At 50.6% G+C, this 22,082-nt stretch overlaps 1 protein-coding gene across 6 annotated transcripts in view; it reads right to left on the reverse strand.

Moving 5' to 3' along the window:
* OGDH (oxoglutarate dehydrogenase) overlaps nucleotides 1–22,082 on the reverse strand; it is a 587,498-nt gene that overhangs the window by 72,807 nt on the left and 492,609 nt on the right. For all 6 annotated transcript variants that reach the window (XM_085636081.1, XM_085636083.1, XM_085636078.1 and 3 more), the window contains one exon: nucleotides 126–289. In XM_085636081.1, coding sequence (XP_085492207.1) covers nucleotides 126–289 — 164 coding nt within the window. The remainder of the gene's footprint in view (nucleotides 1–125; nucleotides 290–22,082) is intronic.

The raw sequence follows: 22,082 nt of genomic DNA on the forward strand, positions 1-22,082 counted from the left end.
CTAAGCTTCTAGAAATGGGTGGAAATGCCATTAGGGCATAACTTCTAAAAAGATGTTTTGCTTCATGGAAATCTGATTTTTGTTAATGTATTTCAGGAGTAGAAGTTTTAAAACTTGAATCCTACCTGTTCCAGTCTAGTAATGGCCACATCGGCATCCATCTCACGGGTGCTGCGCTCTTTGTTGAGTTCATAGTACACCTTGCCAGTACAGAACAGCAGCCTCTTGACACTTTCGGGGTTGTGAGATGCTGGCCCGCAGTCCGAGATAATACGCTTAAAGTGTGTTCCTGAAAAAGGAGACAAATTCAAAGACTCGTCAAACCAGCACAGAGAAAGCTCTGGTGAACTGAATGCCTATTTTGTTAATGCAGCAACAGGCAGTTCTAATATTGTAGACGCTCAATGAAGATTTAGAGTAACTGCAACGTATTTTTACTACTGATCTAAACCTTGTGTATTCCCTCGATTATAAGTCAGTAAAATACATCAAAATAAGGTTAATGCCTGTAGAGTGGACACCAGTTTTAAAGAGAAGTTCAACAGCACAACACAAGTGGCTGCACTCTTAATAGACTGGAAACAAGATGGGAGGGCGACACTAAAGTCTACGTCAATTGAAAGGGAGAAACACAGGTGTAGGAAGCTGGCTCTGTATATACTATACCAAAGTAAGGTATAGTGTGCACAGAGTCCAGTGGATCCCCAAAGGTATAGCAGAGGCTAAAGTAGATAGTACCTTACTCTTTTGTGGTTGTGCAGTTAGGCTTATCAGAGGGTAGTGTTAAGCATTTGTTGCACACACTCGGGCAAGAAAGGATGTCACACATGCAAAGACTAAATCCAGACCAATTATTTACATAAAAAGTTGTTACTTTGTTATTTTTTATTACTAGAACCAAGATTTACTCAGTAGTTTCAGTTTAGACACTATTCGGAGGAATTATCATCCATAAAAGTAGCATACTTATAACAAACATTTCATCCAATTAAAAACATTCATGAGTATTAATAGGGCAAATATTACAAATAGCAGCAGATTGTTTGAATGGTAAAGTACCACGTACCCGCACAACATGTCTTAAAAATGAGCCTACATCTAGACAGGTTTCCATATCGGACAATTGAATAACTGATAAAAATATAGCTCTAGGCTGCCAATTATGGTATTTCTTTTCAAATAGATGGATCAGGAATAATCTAGTATTAAATTCATAACATGGATAATAAAAAATGTAACCTAATTAAGCCAGTTTTGTCGTTGCATGGGCAGGGAATTAGCGGCAAGATTTGACTGATACCCAAGCGGGAAGCACAGTAGATATTTGACGGTATCAGCTCGAAACCTGAACAGCGAGCTCTACCATCTCCCGCAAGGCAGTCAAATACACAGAGGGATACTTCAGGCACTCAAGGACAAATATGCAGTGATCAGAGGTTTCCCTTCTGCGTTTCTGTAACCCCTTTCCTGCACTGCTTCATAAAAAATTGAGGCTACTTTTCTTTTATTAAAACTTGAACATAAATGTGTCAATAAAGGACCTCTGCATACCGATCTACTCAGTAGCAGGTAAGGGATACTTTCAATACAAATATTGTTAATGACACAGAATGCACTGATTTTTTAGGAATATAAAAATTACTCTGCAGTCATGAAAATGGGTAGTAAGCGGTTTAGGGTACTGATAATTGCTAAAGATTACTTTTTAGTTACTTTTCTATTTTGCACAAAAACTAATCACATAGTTTGGGCATTGTAGTACATTAGCAAGCAGGTTCTCATGTGCAGACTAAGTTACTTTTGTAGCAGTACAAGCCAGGATCAACAACAATTTGAGAAAAACCCTCCATGCAATCCTATGGAGGAAAAAGCAGTGTTAAGTTTACAGGTAGGAAACCGGTTTTGGTAACAGAGTTTTGGGGACTAGATTCAAGGTTCCCCAAGGTTCAGTTCAGCACTCAAGGTGCACCACCACCACTAGGACGTCTGGGTGCAGAGTGCAAGGGTGCCAATGTTAGCCACAGGGACACCTCGGTTGGTGGCTGCCCATGGGCAGGCCACAAGGTTTTGGAAAGCAAACTCCTGAGATCAAGGTAAGGGTAAATGGGGTCCCAGGTCAGCACAAAGTCCACACCACAAGCAGCGCAGGGGCAGCTGGGTGCAGGGTCCTTCGGAGGTGTCGGGAGCCCTATGCTTCCCTATGGAGGTTGCCGGTCGTGGAAAAAGACTGCAAGCTGGAGCCAGAAGACTGAAAGAAGGGAACCAACAACTGGAGCATGGAGTTGAAGAGTTGCTGGAAACCAGGACACTGTCGATCGGGCACCTCACAACTCGGGGGCTGCGGCTGCAGGGGTATCTTTTTGTGTTGGATTCTTCTCACCAGTTTCAATCACTGTCCGGGGGGGGGGAACCTTCAGAATGAGGCTGCAGGCGTCAAGAAGGTTGGAGGTCGTCGTCTAACGCTGGATCCCAGGTCAAGATCGCCAAGGGGACCTTGCTGGGGTGTTGGGCTACCCTGACTCGGGCCGTAGGTGTCCGGTGCAGAGTGGTGAGGCCTGTTGGACAATTCTGGTGTACATGGGGGGGATCAGAGTCTTTTGGGAAGAAAGGGTAGGCCTCCAAGGTTCTTGGAGGGTGCTGGCTGCAGGACTCGTCTGGTTTAGCTTGCAGGGGTTCCGAAGCAGGAGAGAGGCCGGCAGGGCTGGGGCCAATGCAGTGGTCTTCCTCTTCTCTGTAACACAGCTCTTCGGTCCTTGTCAAGTCTGAATTCTGGGTCCAGGGCTGCCACCTAAATACAGTATTTAAGGGGCATTTCAAGTGTTTGGAGGTAGTAGTCAATGGGCTTCTGTTCTTAGGGTGACTATACCCTTAGGGTGCTCACCCCTGATTGGAGGGTGTCTGCAAGATGGCAGGCACTGAAGAGTGGCCTTCACCTCGTCTGCCCCACCTGAGGAATGGGATTGGTAGAGGTGGGCACACCTTCTGTGCGGTCTTGATTTTTCCCACCTGTATTCCAGCCAAAAAGGGGGTGAGACAGGAAGAGGGCCTGCTCCCGATAGCAGGAGAGGTTGGCGGTCGCATTGCAAAGGCAGCAAGCCCTTTGAAGCTCCACTGCCACAGATGGCTCATCCTGACCTGGAGGAGGTGTGAACACCTCCGCCCAGGTAAGGCTTTGTGGGTGAGCACATGTGAATCTACAGCACTACATGCAAAAAAAACAGATGTTTACAGGGTAAGTGACCTAATCCGTTTGTAGCATGTCTTGCTGTAGATACACGGCTGTGCACAGACTGAAAAGCAGTACTCCACTAAGCAGTGTGTAGCCAGTGGAGGGAACGGAGGTCTGAAATAAAGTCCTGAGAACAAACTTTGGCTTGCTCTCTTGACAGGATGTCCACACTAATGTGTGGTAAAAATGTGTGGACTGGACAAAGAGGCAGCTTTACAGATGTCTGCTATAAGTATGCTCCCCAGAAAGGCCATAAAAGCACCCTGCTTGCAGGTGGAGTGTGGTCTGGGGTGTAAAGGTAGTGTTCTTTTAGCATTAGAATAGCAGGTCTGGAAGCATTTAATCCACCTGGCGATCCCGGCCATTGAAATGGCCTGTCCTTTATGAGGTTGAGAAAAGCTACAAACAGCTGGTGGTGTTTTACAAATGTGTTTGGTCTTGTCAATGTAATACCGGAGAGTATCATTCATTTCAGCTATCAAGTCAGGTTGTGCGAAGAAGACAGAGCTCAACGGGTTGGTTTAGGTGAAAAGGAGAGACCACCTTGGGGAAAAAAAACGTAGGATTGATTCCGAGAACCACTTTATCATTGTGTACTTGGAAAAAAGGTTCACGAAGAATGGGGGCCTGATGCGTCTGAGTGCAGTGATTGCAATTAGTAAAGTAACCTTCCAGGAGAGGAACTGCAGGAGGCATGAATTAATAAGCTTGAAGGGTGGCCCCATTAGTCTGGTAAAAACAACCTTTAGGTTCCAGATTGGGGCAGGGAGTACCCTAGGTGGGATTACTTGCTAGAGGCCCAGGACAGCTTGTGTCTTGCATGTATGCCACAATAGCTGCTAGGTGTTGCCTGAGGTATACACTAACCTAGACTTTGGAAGATGTAGGAGATGACAAATAATGTCCTGCTCCTTGGGGGTGAGTGGACAAATGTTTAGAGTACAGTAATGTACAAAACGGTTCCACTTAGCAGCGTAGCAGGAGCGTGTGGTGGGTCTACAAGCTTCCTCAGCAACTCAAAGTAACCAAACTCTTATTTCAGGAGCCAAATTTAAGTGAGAAGGTACAGCCTGTTGGGAAGCTTCTCATGCAGGACAATGGACATCTCGAGTTGGGTGGAGAACCATGGGTCTCTGGCCCATACTGGAGCCACCAGGCAGAGGTTGAGGGATGTTTGCCTCAAATTCCTGACTAGTATGGAACTAGTGGGAGAGTAGGAAAAGCGGAGGCAAAGATCCCTTACAAACTGGTCCACAGTGCATTGTACATGGACTGAGGGTGTGGAAAGCTGCCTGCAAGGTTTTGGCATTTAGTGGTTTCTGTTATGGCAAACAGATCTAGATCTGAGGTGCACCACCAGCGGAAGTAGAAGAGTAGGACTTGCGGGTGGAGTTCCCAGTCATGGACTTGATGCTGCATTCTGTTGAGTAGGTCTGCAAAGTTTTTGTCCACCCCTGTAAGTATTCTGCCAGGAGATGATTCCAGTGATGGATAGCACAGCACCAAATCTAATGGGCTATTGCGCTGGGGCCGGCAGGGGAGGGGAGCGAGTGCCTCCCTGCTACTACAGAAAGAACATGGCAGTCATGTAGTTGCCAAGTACCAGGACTATCTCCCTTTAGCTCTGAAGAAGAAACGCCTTGAGAGCTAGTTGAATGGCTAACAGCTCCAAGTGGTTAATGTGGAGACCCCATAGATGAGGTAGCCACAGACCTTGGACTGTCATGCTGTTTAGAGGTGCCCCCCAACTAGCAAGGGATTGTGAGAAAGTGCCATCTTTCTTGCATGGTATGCCCCCACTTTTTGCTAAATTGCTGAATGTACTTCGATTGAGTGTACCCTGGGTTCCTGCCAATCAGGTGCCCAGGGCCTATGTTCCTTCCTTATACCACACAAACTCCCAATTGGCAAACCCTAGCCACATGTCAGCCCCTAGTAAATGGTACCCTAGGTACCCAGGGCCTTGTGGCCAGGGAAGGCCTCTAAAGGCTGCAGCACTCATTGTGCCACCCTCAGAGGCCCTGTACCCTTACACACACACTGCCCTTGCAGGCTGAGTGTCTGGGTGCAGGACAAAACAAAGAGTCGACATGGCACACATCACTGTGTACCATGCCCATCACCTACACTGCCAAGGCATATGTCAGCCACCCCTCTAGCTGGGTGCATTACGCCTATGGTGTGGGCACAGGAGCAGGAGCCCTGTGCCCCTACAGTACCCGGGTCCATTCCTGGGCACTGTAAGTGCAGTGCTGTCATTTAAGAGTACATGGTGCTGAGAGCTTGTCAAACACGAGCTCCACAGCACCATATTGGCAACACTGAAGCCTGGGAAGTTTGGTATCAAACTTCTCAGCACATTGAACCCACACTGATGCCAGTGTGGGATTTAATGTACTAAGCACCCCAGAGGGCATCTTAGAGATGCCCCCTTACAGCTAAATTACAATCCACGTCTGCTCTGAGGCTGCCCAGGCTGCCACACAGCAGACACGTTGCTGGACCCCTGGGTGGGAGAGCCCCTGCTCTCCCGGGCCTGCAACAATGCACATCCTGGGTGAGGTGAGAAATCTCCTCCCCCAGGATGAGCAAAGGGAAGCTTCAAAGGCATGCCGCCATTTGGAGTTTCCCCAGGCCACTGCAACCCCCCACTCTGGCGGGAAGCTTGGCCGGAAACCCCATACAAGGACAGGGGATGTGCCAGCCTGCCCACCCCACCCCTCAGGTGGGGGAGGCGAGGTGAAGCACATCTCCGGGCTCTCGCCATCTTGAAGATGGGAGGCCCTACCCTATCAGGATTAGGCTACTGCCCCCCTCCCACAGGAGAAAGGCAGGATAGGGGGTGTACCCACCCCAGGACAAGGACCCATTGGTCCCTGGCCTTCACCTACCTGTAACGCCCCTAAATCTAGTATTTAGGGGCACCCTGAACCTTCCTTCCTTAGATTCGAGATAGAAAATTACAAGAAGAGCAAGAAGAACAAACACCTGCCCTGCAGCTGCTAAAAAGAGAAGACACCAACTGCTTAGGCCCCACCCCTACCGGCCTGTCGACTCTCGAACCTGCACCAGCGTGGCCAGCAACCTCACCAACCCCGGAGGACCTGGCTACCTTTTGGCTCTAAGCCCCTGGGACTCCCATGAGTAGAGGCTCTACTCAAGAAACCTATTTTTAACCCCTGGCAGCAGCCCGGGACCGCGGACCCAACACACTCTGCACCAGCCAAGCCTGGCCAGTGCCGGAGTGGACAAAGACCCTGAGGACGACCCCACGGCGACTGTGACCCCGAGTCCGGCACCCAAGGACCCCCCTCGACATCCCGGAAGAAGCCTGCAGCCTCAGAACCCAGTGCCACCCCAGCCGCGATCAACCAGAGGGTAAGATTCCCGACGTCAAAAGGCACCCCTGCACCCGGCGCCCTGCGGCCCCCTGTGCCCAATCCCGGGGTACCCACCTAACCTACAACTACCCAACTTACCTCTCGAAGTGGTGGTGGCACCTGAAACATCCTCGTCCCCGAGCCTGCAGCCTTTTTCCAAACCGGAACATTCCCATTGATTTCCATTGAGCGCCCGAAGGCTCAAAAGCACCCTGCACCCAGCCGCCCGAGTGGCCCTGGCAGTGCCCTCTCTACACTAACTTACTTCCCCACTTGCCCTGAGTAAGTGACCAGGAGCCCAGCTCCCACAGCCGCGTGGCTTGCCAGACAGCAGCCACCAACCAAGGCCCCCCTATCCCTCATAGGATAACATTGGGCCTTACTCTCTCTGCACCCGGCCGTCCTGAAACCGCTGAGGGTGAACCAACTGTACCTACCTGACACTGGGGGACCCCTGAGTCCATGCCCGGAATTTCAACTCTGCCAGTCGAATACTTACCCTTAAAACGCTAACTTCATTTTCCTCATAGGGTAACATTGACTGGCTTTTTCTTCAAAAATCTTCTAAGTGTGAACTTTTCAAAACTGCAAAAATTCACCAAAAATCAGCCAAGTGACAAAAACGAATTTACTCACCTGCTCCTAGGTGAGCTCCCAGTGCTGGATCTTGGTGCCCAGCCCTGACCCTGAAAAGTGTTCACAACTATACTTACCTCTAACTCATTTTTCTCCCATAGGAAACCATTGTCTGCTTTTCTGTGAAATTTCTTCTAAGTGTCTATTTTTGCAAATTTGAAATATTCTTTTAAAATCGTACCATTTCTGCAAGCGAAATTACTTACCTGCTTTTGATAAGGACCCCAGTCCTGGGTCTAGGCACCCAGTCCTGGATTACTAAAGTAACGATAAAGTACTCTACCTGCAATGTGAATTTCTTGCCATAGAGATCCATTGAATGTTTTCTTTGAAATATTTTCTAAGTGCTAACTTTTGAAATAGCTAAATATTATTTAAAAATCATTACAGTTATTAAGTCGACTTTCATCACTTGATTCTGAATACTGACCCAAGGCTGGTTCTAGGAGCCAGACCTGGAATTCCAAAAGTAATCTGAAAAGTAATTTATTACATATAACCTGAATTTACCATTGAGCTCAATGCATTGTTATGTTTAGGAAATAGGATTGTTTATTGCAACCAACTGTGACTGTTTACACAAATTTATTGCTTAAGACAAAAGTATTTATATTCAACCTCTCATTCTGAGAAAGTATATTTTTACTCCCTTTGTGGTTCTAAAAATAAAACAAGCATATATTTTATATATATAAACCATTGGCCTAGAGTTCAGTTATTGAGTGTGTAAAACCATTTGCTGACTGAGTGTGTACAATAAATGCTTTACACTGTCCTCTGGTACTGCCTTACTGCTCGACCAAGCTACCACTTTTGAGAGTAAGGTCATACCTAACTTTGACCTCTATCAGCCTCTGGGGGACTGTGGAGAGTAAGGTTATATCTAACTTTAGCCTCTGCCAAACCTCTGGGGACTGTGGACTCTGTACACCCTGTACCTATTAGGGAACAGTATATACAGAGCCACTTTCTCACAGGGATGCATCTGTGGTGATGGTCACCTGAGGAACAGGGTCTGCAAAGGGTCTGCTCTTTAACAAAGTGTTGCTGTTCCACCACTGCACACAGCGATGGATGCAGGCCCTTACCAATACTCGATACTTTATATGAACCTCCGCTTGTAACCACGGACTAGTGGCATTCCTGAAGCGGGTGCATATGAAGCCTGGTATGGGGCACTATGGCAATGCATGAGGCCTTAGCAAGTGCATAACAGTGAAAAATGAAATGTGAATGAGTGGCTGAAGAAGAGGTAGCAGGCTAGGGAAGGCTTTTCCCATTATGAAATTGAGGAATACCCCTAGGAAGGGTTAGATCAGTAGTGGTTCGAAGTGGGACTTTGTGGCATTTACTATGAACCTTAATATTTGAAAAAGGACTGTAGCCTGGGTGTGGGCTAGGCATTTAGGTCTGTCTGCACTCTTAATCAGCCAGTCGCTGAGGTAAGGGAAACACTGGACTCCTTTACGTGTTAAATGAGTGGCCACCACCGCTAAACTGGTGAAAACCCTTGGAGCAGAGGTGACTGTGAAGGGTAGGACCTTGAATTGTAAGTGTTGACCGTTTACCACAAAACAAGGGGTAGCAGGGGTAAAATGGATGAATTTAGGTATCAAAATGTAAAAGTAAGCATCCTTCAGGTCAAGTGTGGCCATGAAGTCGCCTTGCTGCAGCAAAAAAAGGACATCCTTTTCATCCTTACAATAGGATGCATCTGATAGGAGGACGAGGTCGGGGATTGGTCTGAGGGAGCTGTCCTCCTTGAGGATGAGGAAGTATAGGGAATAAACGCCTTTGCCCTGGTTTTGCGGTAGCCTTGGCTCTATGGCTCTTTTTGACAGGAGGACCTGAACCTCCTCTTGGTGGCCTTAGATGTTCGTGGCTGAGGGTGTGGGGGAGAATATTTGATGGTGATGGCTACGATCAGAAGCCATGCTCTATGATGCAGAGATGCATTGTCCATAATGATCTCTTCCCAGAGGGGAAGAAAATCCCTGAAGTCATCAGCGGAAAGGTGTTTTTTTTTTTTGTTTTTTTTTTAAACCGTTTATTACATTTTAAAAAGGTTACAAGTATGGGCCTACAACCATCCGGCCGGCCGCTAGAGTGGCAGAAGCATATGACATACATACAGTAAGAGTCTCTTGGCGGTGCAGATCGGTAAATCAGGAGATATCAATAGCGCAGGCCACATAACTCCAAGCCCACAATACGGTTTCCTTTTTTCAAAACAAGACAACACACAAAAAAAAAACAAAAAAAAAAAACCACACCCGCAAGGCAACCCGCCATCCAAAGTGACGGCACGTGCTCCTTAAGTGGGGGATCCCAACCAGCAGCCAAACTCTGAAGAGGGGAATGGGAATAGATCAGGGACTGGGGAACCACATGCCCGTGGCTGAGGGAGGGGGTCGGCTAGGGGGACGGAGCTGGTGAGGCGGCCGGCAGCAGTGGCGGCTCACAAATACCCCCGCGATAGGCGTTCCAGGGGCCCCAGATTTTCACCCACGCCCCAGGCTTACCCCTCGCCACATACACTACCTTTTCACGAAACATACACCAATCCATATGTTCTTTCCAGGCCAACACCGCTGGGGGCCTCTGGGATCCCCACAATTGAGCAATGTCACGCTTAGCTATCATATATCCCAGAGTCACCCACCGCGTCTGCGGGACCGAATAGTCATTTGGTTCCCACACATTCAGCAAGCATCTCCTCGCTTCAGGCAACAGCGCAACACGCGTCACCACACGCAGGACCTCATGCACACCACGCCAGAATCGCTCCACCTGTGGGCATTCCCACAGAATATGCATGAAAGTTGCCAAGGCACCACAGCCACGCTTACACAATCCGTCACCAACAAAGCCCATACGTAGAAGCCTTGGCCCCGTTACGTAAACCCGGTGGAGGATCTTAAGCTGGACGAAGCGAAGGCGAGCCGGGATGGCCACCTCCTTCGGAGAGGCCACCGCGGAAATCCAGTCCTCGTCGTCCAGTTCCAGCCCGTCGGCAACCCAGGCCTCGCGGAGACTAGTCAGCAGGCACGATCTGTCGTTGATCAGTTTTTTATATATAAGGGAGATCGTGCTGTCTGGGACATGGCCATCCAGCACTCTGTCCTCCAGGGGGGAAGACTCCGGAATGGACGCGACATCAGGGAAGACGGAGCCCAGCGCGTGGCGGACTTGTAAGTACCGAAAGTACTCACTGCCTTGCAGCTGAAATTCCGTCTGCAGCGTCTCAAAAGTTTTGAATCCACCCCTCGTCCAGAGGTCTCCCACTGTGCTGATTCCGATCGTGTCCCACTTCTCGAAGCCCTTCGATGTCCACAGGGAGCCCAACCTCTCAGACGCATATAGCGGTGTCGCCCGGGTCAAACGGTCCTTCCACCCCATAGCTGCATTAGCCGCGTGCCAGACACGCACCATGACACGCGTCGGTCCCGTCAGACGGGAGTCGGGCGCGCCAGAGTAGAGCGCTCGATTGTAGTCGCCACCGGGCAGGAGCATCTTGTCCATTTCAAATGCCGGGTTCAGGGCGGGCCCGTAAAGGCCATGATTAATCGCAGCTAGCTGGGAGGCCCAGTAATACCGTTTAATGTCCGGGAGGGCAACTCCCCCATCGTACCACGGGAGCGTCAATTTAGCCAGAGCAATACGCGGCCTCCCGTCCCAGAACAGGCGCCGCTGCAGGCTCTCCACCTCACGGAAGTAGCGCGCCGGAACCAAGTCCATAGTGTTCTGAAGCGCATACAGAAAGCGCGGCAAGGACATCATCTTAAACAAGGCCGCTCGGCCAAGCGGCGAAAGCGGAAGACGCCGCCAACGCGCAACGTCCTCCCGCAAACGCTGGAGGGGGGGTAGCAAGTTCCGCTCGTAGCGGGCCTCCGGGTCGAGAGTAATATATATACCCAGGTACCGGAACCCCTGGGAGGCAATCTGGATCGGGCAGTCCCGTGGTAGGGCCGGAGCCTCCCCGGAAAGCACATACACGCAGGATTTCGCCCAGTTGATGACAAGGCCTGAGTTACGACCGAAGGAGCGCAGAACATCAACCAGGACAATCAGCGAGTTACGCGGGGAGGCGAGATACAAAAGGATATCATCGGCGTAGAGGGACACGCGATCCTCGTGCTCGGGGGTCCAACGGAGACCACGGATAGAGGGGTGCCATCGCAGCCACTCCGCCAAGGGCTCCAAGGCCAATGCAAACAAGAGCGGTGACAAGGGGCAACCCTGACGCGTGCCCCGCCCCAGCGCGAAGGGGGCCGAGACTCGCCCATTCACCACCACCTGCGCCAATGGGCCCGAATACAACAATTTGACCCAGCTAATGAATCCTGGTCCAAATCCAAATTTCGCCAGCATCGCCCAGATGTATGGCCATTCAAGCGTGTCAAACGCCATAGTGGCGTCTAAGGACGCCAAGATGGCCGGCTCCCGCACAAACGGGACACGCGCGAGCACCCCGTGCAAGCGTCGCAGATTAAGAGCCGTGTTACGATGGGGTATAAAGCCAGATTGGTCTTGGTGGACCAAATCGCCCACCACGCCAACCAGCCGGTTGGCCAGTACCTTGGCGAGGATTTTGGGCTCCGCGTTCAAGAGCGAGATAGGCCTATAGGATGTAACCCGCTCACGGGGTCTCCCCTCCTTGTGGATCACCACGATTGTGGCCAGACGCTGGTCCGGCGGGAGGGAACCCTGCGAGTGGGCCGCCAGGAACATCGCGCGCAGGTGGGGCGCCAGTACATCCGGTCGCAGCTTGTAAAGCTCGATGGGGATACCATTGGGGCCCATGGCCTTGCCGGATGCGACCGAGCGAATAGCCAGGGCAATTTCGTCCGAGGTGGGAGGAGCGTCCAGCAAATCCCTGTCCTCCACCGTAAGGGAGGGCAGCGCGATATCCCGAAGCAGGGCATGGGAATCTTCCTCCGAGCAGGGAGAGACCGGGGAGTACACCTCGCGGAAGTAATCTGCGAAGCAGGAGACAATGGCTTCCGGCTCGGTGACAGGCACACCATCCATCCCCTCAATCAAGGGAACCACACGACTCGCTCTCTCCCTCTTGTCCAACCACGCAATCAATTTACCAGCCTTATCACCCACATCATACAGTCGCCCCTGTTGCTCTCTACTGAGGCCCCTGGCCGCCTCCGTGACGAGGGCCCCATAGGCCGCCTGCTTGAGGTGCAGAACATGCAACTTGGCGTCTGTGACCCCGCTCCCCAGGTCCCCCTCTAGTTCCACAATTTCGGCCTCCACCCGGGTTACCTCCTCCCGCTCGCGCCTCCGGGCATGGGAGATAAAGGAGAGGGCCTCCCCTCTGAGAACTACCTTAAAAGCCTCCCACAGGGAGATGGCCGAAGGGACAGACCCCACATTCTCATCAAAGTATCGCTGTAAGGATTTGATCAAGTCGGCACGAATAGTGGGGTCACGCAAGTACCAAGCATTGATTGGAGCCACCCTGCCCTCCCCCCTAGGGAAGACATCGAAATGGAACAGCAATGGGGAGTGATCTGAAATGCCCCGCGCCAGATGGCACACCTCTCCCACCCTCCCAGCATAGGCCGCCGGGACAAGGATGTAATCAAGCCGCGAGAGGCTACCATGGGCACCCGAGTGGAAGGTGTATTGCCGCTGTGCGGGATGCTTTAGTCGCCAGCAATCCACCAGGGCCAGTGTATCTAAAAGGCCGGACAGCCAAGCCTGTGCCCGGGGGAGGTCCCTAGGGGGATGGCGATCCATAGACCCAGAAACTACCGCATTAAAGTCCCCCCCAACCACCAGCAGGCCACCCGGGAGGTCCAGGAGGAGGCGCCCCAAGTCCGCAAATGTAGTAGATTGTAACCCAGGCGGGACGTACACTGATATAAAAACAAACACTCTACCCTCCATTCTACCCACCAGAACAGTGTAGCGTCCCCTCTCATCATGGCGCACCTCATCAATCTCCAACGGGAGCGAGTTCTTAATCATGATACCCACCCCCCGCGAGCCCGAGGTGAAGCCCGAGTGGGCCACCAATCGATAGCCTCGCCGATTCATGGCATGAAAGGAGTTACCTATAAGGTGTGTCTCCTGCAGGAAGATAACATCTGGTGAGATACGTTTCAGGTACTGCAGGACCACACCACGCTTAATCCTGTCCCCCAGGCCGTTAACATTCCATGACAACACAGTCAAATCCCTACCCCCATCATACGTAGAAGCAATCAGTCGTCCCCCACAGAGCATCTCGAGAGCAACAATACAGTAAAGGGCTTGCCTTGCGGTGCAAACAAACACATCCCCCCCACCCCCCCATCCCAACAGAACTCCCCCCTCCCTGCACCCCTGCATGAGCCCAGACAGCCCCCCCAAAGTGCAGTGTGCCTGTCACCCCATAGATGAAAAACTAACTAGTCCCCCAGAGGAGGAGGGAAGCCCCCAACAGACCCCACACGACCTCCATAGGAGGGGAACATAAACGATCCGTAAATGGTAAAGGAATGTTGTCCAGAGCCCGGCCTATTCGTAACCCCTCAGTTCTGATCCGGCGGGCCCTCCCCGCCAACCGCACCCCCCCACCCCCTCGGCCCCGATCTCCAGGCAGAGTGTCCAACCAGTCCCCAGCCGCCTCGGGTCGGTCAAAAAAGTGCGTGCGCCCATCCACCTCCACCCTTAGCTTAGCTGGAAAAAGCATTGAGTACTTAAGGTTCAGGTCCCGTAGGCGACGTTTAACTCCGAGAAAACTCAATCTCTGTTTTTGGACCGCCGGAGTAAAGTCTGGGTAGAAATGCACATCCAGGTTATCAAGCTTGACCGGTCCCTGTTGCCTGGAGGTCTGCAGGATAGCGTCTCTGTCCCGAAAATTAAAAATCCGGGCAATGAGAGGCCGCGGCGGGGTACCAGCCTTAGGTCTGCCCCCAGGGACCCGGTGAGCACGTTCCACCGCAAAAAGCTTACTCAGCCCCCGGGGCTGGAGATGGGTAAGGATCAATTCTTCCACAAAAAGATCTGCCGCCTCCGCCTCTGGTCCCTCCGGCACCCCCACAATGCGAACGTTATTCCTCCGGGCCCGACCCTCGGAATCCTCCAGTCGCCGGTCCATCAGGGCGCTCGCCTGGCCAAGCCGGCGCACCTCCTTTTGGAGGGCCACCACGTCCGTCGTGAGGCTCGTTGTGGTGTGGGCCAGGGAATCGACCCGGTCGTTGGTTTTGGACAAGTCAGCCCTCACAAGGCTAACATCCACCAGGACCGAGTCTATCTTTTGCGCTAGGGTGTCGAAACGCTGGTCCACCGAGGCCTTCATCTCTGCGATGGCGCCCATGACGTCCCGGAGGGTCAGATCCACCGGTTGAGCAGATGCCTCCGTCGGGCCCGCCGGGGATGTGCGCGATGTCTCCGGAGATCCCTTCTGGAGGGTGTAGCGGTCCATACTGTTGGATTGAGGCGCCGGGCCGCGGCGGGTCGTCTTCACCTTCGCCCGGTCGCCATCTTGTTTGGTGGACATGCCTGCTCTCCCACCGTCGTGCCAATCTCCTCGAAAGGGCCGATAAACCAGTTCACGGGTTCCGGGGGGGGGAGGGCGACCACTGGGCCGCAGGACGACTCACGGCCGGCGGGTCAGCCGGGCACCTGGATAAGGCCACACCACCGCACCCCGCTCCGCAACCCTACCTCGCTTGAGGGCAAGGAGAGCGCAAAAGCGAAAGTGAAAGCACGGGGTACGCGAGTCGCCCAGCCCTGCCCGCCGCTGTTGTTCGCTTTGTCCCCGGATCGCCCCACTACTCCAATCCGGGGGGCCAGCGTGGAGAAGGCCGCAACCTTCAATCGGTGCTCCCACCGGTGTCCGGGGTCCGATTCGAAAACGAAAAACGGATGGCGCCTCAGCTCGGGTTCACCGATGCAGTCCCCTCAACAAGGACAGGATCTAGGCAGGATTAATTCAGGAGGTCGTGGTGGTCCTCGGGAGCCTCGCACCTACGCGGCCATCTTGGTTGCGCGCTAGGCTCCTCCTCGGAAAGGTGTTGTTTGATTGGGTTAATGCTGGGTAAGTTACTTTTTCGGAACGGTGGCTCTCTTGCTAGGAGTGCTTTTGCCTCTAACCTTTGAGTTGTAGCCTCAAAAGAGGCCCCTAAGATACCTCTTTTTGGCTTTTGGTAGACCTGCTATCTCCCTCAGTAGTAGTGGGTGGGTTCTGGGGAAGTTGTCTTTGAGCCTCCTCTGGAGTGTTGCCTGTGAAAGGAACCCCTGCTTGAGTGGATCTGCAAGGCACCCATAGCGCTTATAGTATGCGTGTCCATTTTAATCTATTTAAGCATTATGTCCACATGAGGTCGGAAGAGGTGCTACCCACTAAACAGCAGATTTATAAGCTGTTGCATCTCGGGCTTGAAACTGGGCACCCAGAGCCAGGAATGGTGGTTCAAGATGGAGGGGTTGACTCCTGTATCCCTTAAATCAGGACCACTGTAAGAAACTGGCTCTATATATACTGCACCAAAGTGAGGTACAGTGTGTATAGAGTCCAAGAGTCTCCAGAGGTTTGGCAGAGAGTAAGATAGAACCTTACTCTCTAAAGTGGTGGCTTGGTCGAGCAGTCAGGCAGTATCAGAGGACAGTGCAAAGCATTTGATGTACACACTCAGTCAGCAAATGGTCTCACACACTCAAGAACTGAACTCTAGGCCAATTGTTTTGTACAAAAGAATACACTTTTATTTCTAGAACCAAGCAAACCTGGTACAGGTAAGCATATAAATACCTTGCAGAAGTAATTGACTTGTTTGAACACAGATCAGAATTGCAGTATAACTAGTACTGGTTTTGATTACAGGTTTAAGAAAGCAGATTACAACACATTGCAGGTATAGTACATTCAATTGAATGGGCTTTTTAAGTAAAATGCAGTTAATTACTTTTCAGATTACTTTTCTAACCACAGGACTGGATCCTAGATTCAGCCCTGGGGCATTTCCTGAAAACAGGTGAGTAAATGTGTTTTGGTTAAAGGTATGATTTTTAAGGAATATTATTGTATATCAAAAGTTGACACAAACTTTTTCACACAGAATCACCAACGTTATCCTATGGGATGAAATTCACTTAGCAGGTAAGTTAGGTTATTATTTTTTCTTACTCAGTGCTGGATCCTGGATTCAGCACTGGGACATTTCCTGAAAACAGTTGAGAAAATGCGTTTTGGTTAATCGGCTGATTTTTAAGGAATATTTGCAGTTTTCAAAAGTCGACATTTAGAAACTTTGAGAGAAAAAATGTCAATGTTATCCTACGAGGAAAAATGAGTTGTCGGTTTCAAGTTAAGTAATCGGTCTTTTGAGTTGGGGTTCTGGGGTAAGACTCAGGGGTCTCCCAGAGTCAGTGATGCACTGTTGTTGCACCTTCAGCGGCACTCGGACGGCTTGGTGCAGAGTGTTGAGGCCCAATGTTACCCTAAGGGGGTTGGGGGGGGGGGGAACTCTGGTTGGTGGCTGCTGGCAAGCAGGCCACAGGGTTGTGGGAGCCAAGCTCCTAGGGTTAAGCTAAGGGCACGTTGGGGACCAAGTTAGCACCAAAGGGACACCCTCAGTGGCGCTAGGGCAGCCGGGTGCAGGTTGCAGTTTTGAGGTCGGAGCCCTGTTGAATTCAAAGGAGATTTTCAGGGACAAAGAAACACTGCAGGCTCAGGGACGAAGATTTCCAGGAGTGACCACCACTTCAAAGAGTAAGTTGGGATGTAGAGGGATGGTCAGGCACCACTGGGTTGGGCACACAAGGCTGTGGGGCGTCGGGTGCAGGGGTGCCTTTAAACATCGGATTTTCTTACCCGCTCTGGTCGCGGTGGCGGGGGGGGTTGTGGCCGGGGGGGGGGGGGGGGTCTCCTGGATTGAGGCTGCAGGCATCGTCTGGAGGCTTGAAGCAGGTCAGGGGTCGCCGGATCTCGGGTCAGGATTGCCGAGCGGACCTCCTCATGGCGTTTGTTCACTCAAACACAGGCCGGGCTCGGCAGGGGCAGTGTGCTTGATTCGCGGTTTCTGGCTGGCACCAGAAGCTGCAGTTCAAACACGTCCGGTGTTCAAGATGACCGGGACTCGAGGTTGTGCTTCACCTCGCATCCCCACCTTAGGGGTGGAGTTGGCAGAGGTGGGCACACCTCTCTTCCTCACTTTGTTTTTCCCGCCGGGTCTCCCGCCCGAAGTGGGGGGTAGAACCAGTGGGTACTGTAGGAAAGTGGCTCTGTATATACTGTTCCCAAATAGGTACAGTGTGTACAGAGTCCACAGTCCCCAGAGGTTTGGCAGAGGCTAAAGTTAGATATAACCTTACTCTCTAAAGTGGTAGCTTGGTCGAGCAGTAAGGCAGTATCAGAGGACAGTGTAAAGCATTTGTTGTACAAACTCAGTCAGCTAATGGTCTCACACACTCAAGAACTGAACTCTAGGCCAATGGTTTGTATATAAAAATATATGGTTTTATTTTAGAACCAACAATAGGTATCAAAATATACTTTCTCAGAATGAGATGCTTTAGTTAAATACTTAGCAATAGGCAATTGACTTTTGAATGCAATAGTTACAGTTTGTTGCAATAGGCAACACAATTTCAAACACAATGATATATTGAGCTCAATGGGAATTTTAAGTTAAATGCAATTGCTTTCTTTCAGGATTACTTTTCTAACTCCAGGACTGGATCTAGATTCAGTCCTGGGACAGTTCTTGGATACGAGTAAATACGTTTTAGTTACTGTTGTGATTTTTAAGCAATATTTTGGTATTTTAAAAGTTGACACTTTGAAACTTTTTCCAATCAAATTACCAATGTTATCCTATGGGAGGAAATTCACTTAGCAGGTAAGTGGGGTTAGAGTTACTTTTTCGGGTTCAGTGTTGGATCCTGGATACAGCACTAGTACACCACCTGTAAGCAGTTGATAGAATGCGTTTAGGTTATATAGGCGATTAACGAATATTTGCAAGTTTGCAAAATCGACACTTAGAAGAAATCTCACAGAAAAACAGTCAATGGTTTCCTATGGGAGAAAGTTCAAGTTACCGACAAAGTGTGTTTTCGTTACTTTTGTAATCCAGTGCTGGGCTCATAGGCTCAGTGCTGGGACATCTATCTAAAACAGGTAAGTAATTACGTTTTCACAGTTGGTACGATTTTTAAAGCATATTTGTAGTTTGCAGAAATCGACACTTAAAAGCAATTTCACAGAAAAACAGTCAATGGTTTCCTATGGAAGAAAATTGAGTTAACGGTAAGTATGGTTTGTAATTACTTTTCAGGGTCAGTGCTGGGCACCAAGATCCAGCACTGGGATCTCTCCTAACAGCAGGTGAGTATTTCCGTTATCGTTACTCTGTTGATTTTAGGTGACTATTTTAAAGTTTAGAAACTCCACACAAGAAATTTCATGTGAAACCAGTCAATGTTACCCTATGGAAGAAAAGTGAGTTATCGGCTTTTGTGTAAGTACTCGACTGGCACAGTTAAGGTGCTGGGCATAGACTCAGGGGTCTCCCAGGGTCAAGTAAGTACAGTTGTAACACCCTCAGCTGCACAGAGGCAGCCGGGTGCAGAGTGAGTTAGGCCCAATGTTATCCTATGGAAGGCAGGGGGCCCTTGGTTGGTGGCTGCTGACTAGCAGGTCACGCGGCTGTGGGAGCTGGGCTCCTGGTCACGTGCTCAGGGCAAATGGGGAAGTAGGTAGGAGTAGAGGTTGCACAGCCAGGGGCACTCGGGCGGCTGGGTGCAGGGTGCTTTTGAGCCTTCGGGCGCTCAATGGATTGCAATGGAGAAGCTCAAGAACGAACAAAGGCTGCAAGCTCGGGGACGAAGATTCTTCAGGTGTGACCACCACTTCGAGAGTTAAGTTGGGTAGTTGGAGGATAGGTAAGTACCCAGGAGTTGGGCACAGGGGGCCGCAGGGCACCGGGTTGCCTTTTGGGTATCGGGAAATCTTAACCTCTGTTGAGTGCGGTTGGGGGGGGGGGGGTCCCTGCTTCTGAGGCTGCAGGCGTCGTCAGGAATGTCGAGGCGGGTCCTTGGGTGCCGGATTATTGGTCACAGTCGCCGGGGGGACGTCCACGGGGTCTTTGTCCACTCCACCACAGGCAAGGCTTGGCGGGTACAGACTGTGCAGGGTTCGCGGTTCCTAGCTGATGCCAGGGATGGAATATGCTACTTACCAGTATGCATCTGTTCTTGGCATGTAGAGCTGCAGAGTTGTACACTTAGCATAGGTCGCCATCTGGTGTTGGGCCCGGATGTTTGCAGTTTGTTTTTCTTCTTGGACAGTCTTTGGAAGTCACGAGTTTGGTGACTCCTCCTTCGGTCCGTACTGCGCATGGGCTTCGGCTCCATCCTCAGATTGTTTTTCGCCAACAGGGAAATGATGGAGCGTAGTAATAACAGTGAGAAACCCATGTGTTGTATCTAAATAAGATGTACTGGAACGGATACAGGTAGCCGGGGAGGCGGGTGGGCGTGTACAACTCTGCAGCTCTACATGCCAAGAACAGATGCATACTGGTAAGTAGCATATTCCGTTCGAGGCATATGAGCTGCAGATTGTACACTTAGCATAGATTATATAGCAGTACCCAACCCTAGCGGCGACCACCGGTATCCGTTGCAGTGGTTTGAAATAGTGTCTTTAGTACAGCCTGGCCCACCCTAGCTTGCTGCTTGGAATGCACATCTACACAGTAGTGTTTTGTGAAGGTGTGCGGTGTAGACCATGTGGCTGCCTTGCAGATGTCATCTAAGGGTATATTCCCTAGAAAAGCCATAGAAGCCCCTAACTTTCTTGTAGACTGGGCTTTAGGGGGAACAGATAATGTTCTCTTTGCCTTTTGATAGCAAATTTGTATGCATTTTACAATCCACCTAGCTATCCCTGATTTTGAAATGGGGTTGCCTTTATGTGGTGGAGAGAAGGAAACGAACAATTGTTTAGTCTTCCTGAAGGGTTGCGTTCTTTGTATGTAGTATAGTAACGCCCTTTTTACATCAAGTGTGTGTAAGGCCCTTTCTGCAACAGATTGGGGTTGCGAAAAGAAGACAGGTAATTCCACTGATTGATTGAGGTGGAAGGGGGAAATGACTTTGGGCAGAAACTTCGGATTTGTGCGAAGTATGACCTTGCTGTGATGCATTTGTATGTAGGGTTCCTGTATGGTGAACGCTTGTATTTCACCAACCCTTCTAAGGGAAGTGATAGCTACAAGGAAAGCTGTTTTCCAGGTGAGAAACTGTAGCTCACATTTGTGCATTGGTTCGAAGGGCGGACCCATTAGTCGTGTAAGAACTAAATTTAGATTCCATACAGGGGAAGGTGGTGCCCTGGGAGGAATTACTCGTTTAAGGCCTTCCATGAAGGCTTTAATAGCGGGCACTCTGAAGAGTGATAAATGCTGCCTGTTTTGTAGATAAGCAGCGATCGCTGCTAGGTGTAGGCGTATGGATGAATATGCCAGGTTACACCTGTGAAGATGGAGCAGATAGCGTATGATGTGCTGTATGGATGCATCTAGGGGGTTGATTGTATTGTTACGGCAGTAAATTACAAATCTTTTCCACTTTGCGGCATAGCATGCTCTAGTGGTAGGACGTCTGGCTTCCATGATGATGTTCATGCAATCAGGGGGAAGGTTAAGGTATCCGAATTCTAAGATTTCAGGAGCCAGATCGCCAGGTTGAGCTGAGCTGGGTCCGGGTGCCTGATTTCTCCATGGTTCTGGGTTAGGAGGCATGGGGAAAGGTGCAGTTTTTGATGTGGTACCACTGATAGTTGTAGTAGCGTGGTGTACCACGGCTGCCTGGCCCACGTTGGAGCTACCAGAATGAGTGTGAGGGAGTGCTGTTGTAGCTTCCTGACCACTAATGGAATTAGGGGGAGAGGTGGAAAGGCGTATGCAAATCTGCCTGACCAGTTCATCCATATCGCATTGCCCTTGGACAATGGGTGTGGGTATCTGGCGGCGAAGCTTGGGCATTTTTTGTTTTCGTGGGTGGCGAAGAGGTCTATTTGAGGATGCCCCCACTGTTTGAAGAATGGGTGAAGAACTTGTGGATGCAGTTCCCATTCGTGTAGTTGTTGCGTTTGTCTGCTGAGCAGATCTGCTATGGTGTTTTGTACTCCTGGAACGTGCTGTGCCGGGAGAAAGATGTTTTGGGGAATTGCCCATCTCCATATGCTCTGGGCTAAGCGGGAGAGCTGGGGAGAGTGTGTCCCCCCCTGTTTTTGTATATAATACATCGCAGTCATGTTGTCTGTGCGAATGAGGACTGCTTTGCCCGAAATTTGTTTTTGGAAAGATTTTAGGGCTAGAAAGATCGCCAAGAGCTCCAGATGGTTGATGTGGAGCGATTTTTGCTGTGGCGTCCATAGACCTTGCATTGTGAGGTGTAGGAGGTGCGCTCCCCAGCCGGAGAGCGATGCGTCCGCTGTTAGAATCACCTGAGGAACCGGGTCCAGGAACGGCCGTCCTTTGGAAAGGTTTGTGGTGTTCCACCACTGCAGAGAGTGATGTGTGCGGCCGTCCACCAACACCAGATCCGTCAGCTGACCCTGGGCCTGGTTCCACTGTTGTGCTAGGCACTCTTGAAGTGGACGCATGTGGAGTCTTGCATGGGGCACTATAAATATGCAAGACGCCATCATTCCTATGAGCTTCATGAACACTCTTGCTGGAAGAGAGTGTTGGGGAAGGAATGTTTTGCGTAAGGCTTGAATGCTTGTGATTCTGGCTGAGTTTGGATAGGCAATACCTTTGGAGGTGTCTATAGTGGCCCCGAGATATTGCTTTGTGTGAGATGGTATGAGGTGGGACTTTTGG

This window comes from Triturus cristatus, chromosome 11, assembly GCF_964204655.1.
Source record: "Triturus cristatus chromosome 11, aTriCri1.1, whole genome shotgun sequence".
NCBI lineage: Eukaryota > Metazoa > Chordata > Amphibia > Caudata > Salamandridae > Triturus > Triturus cristatus.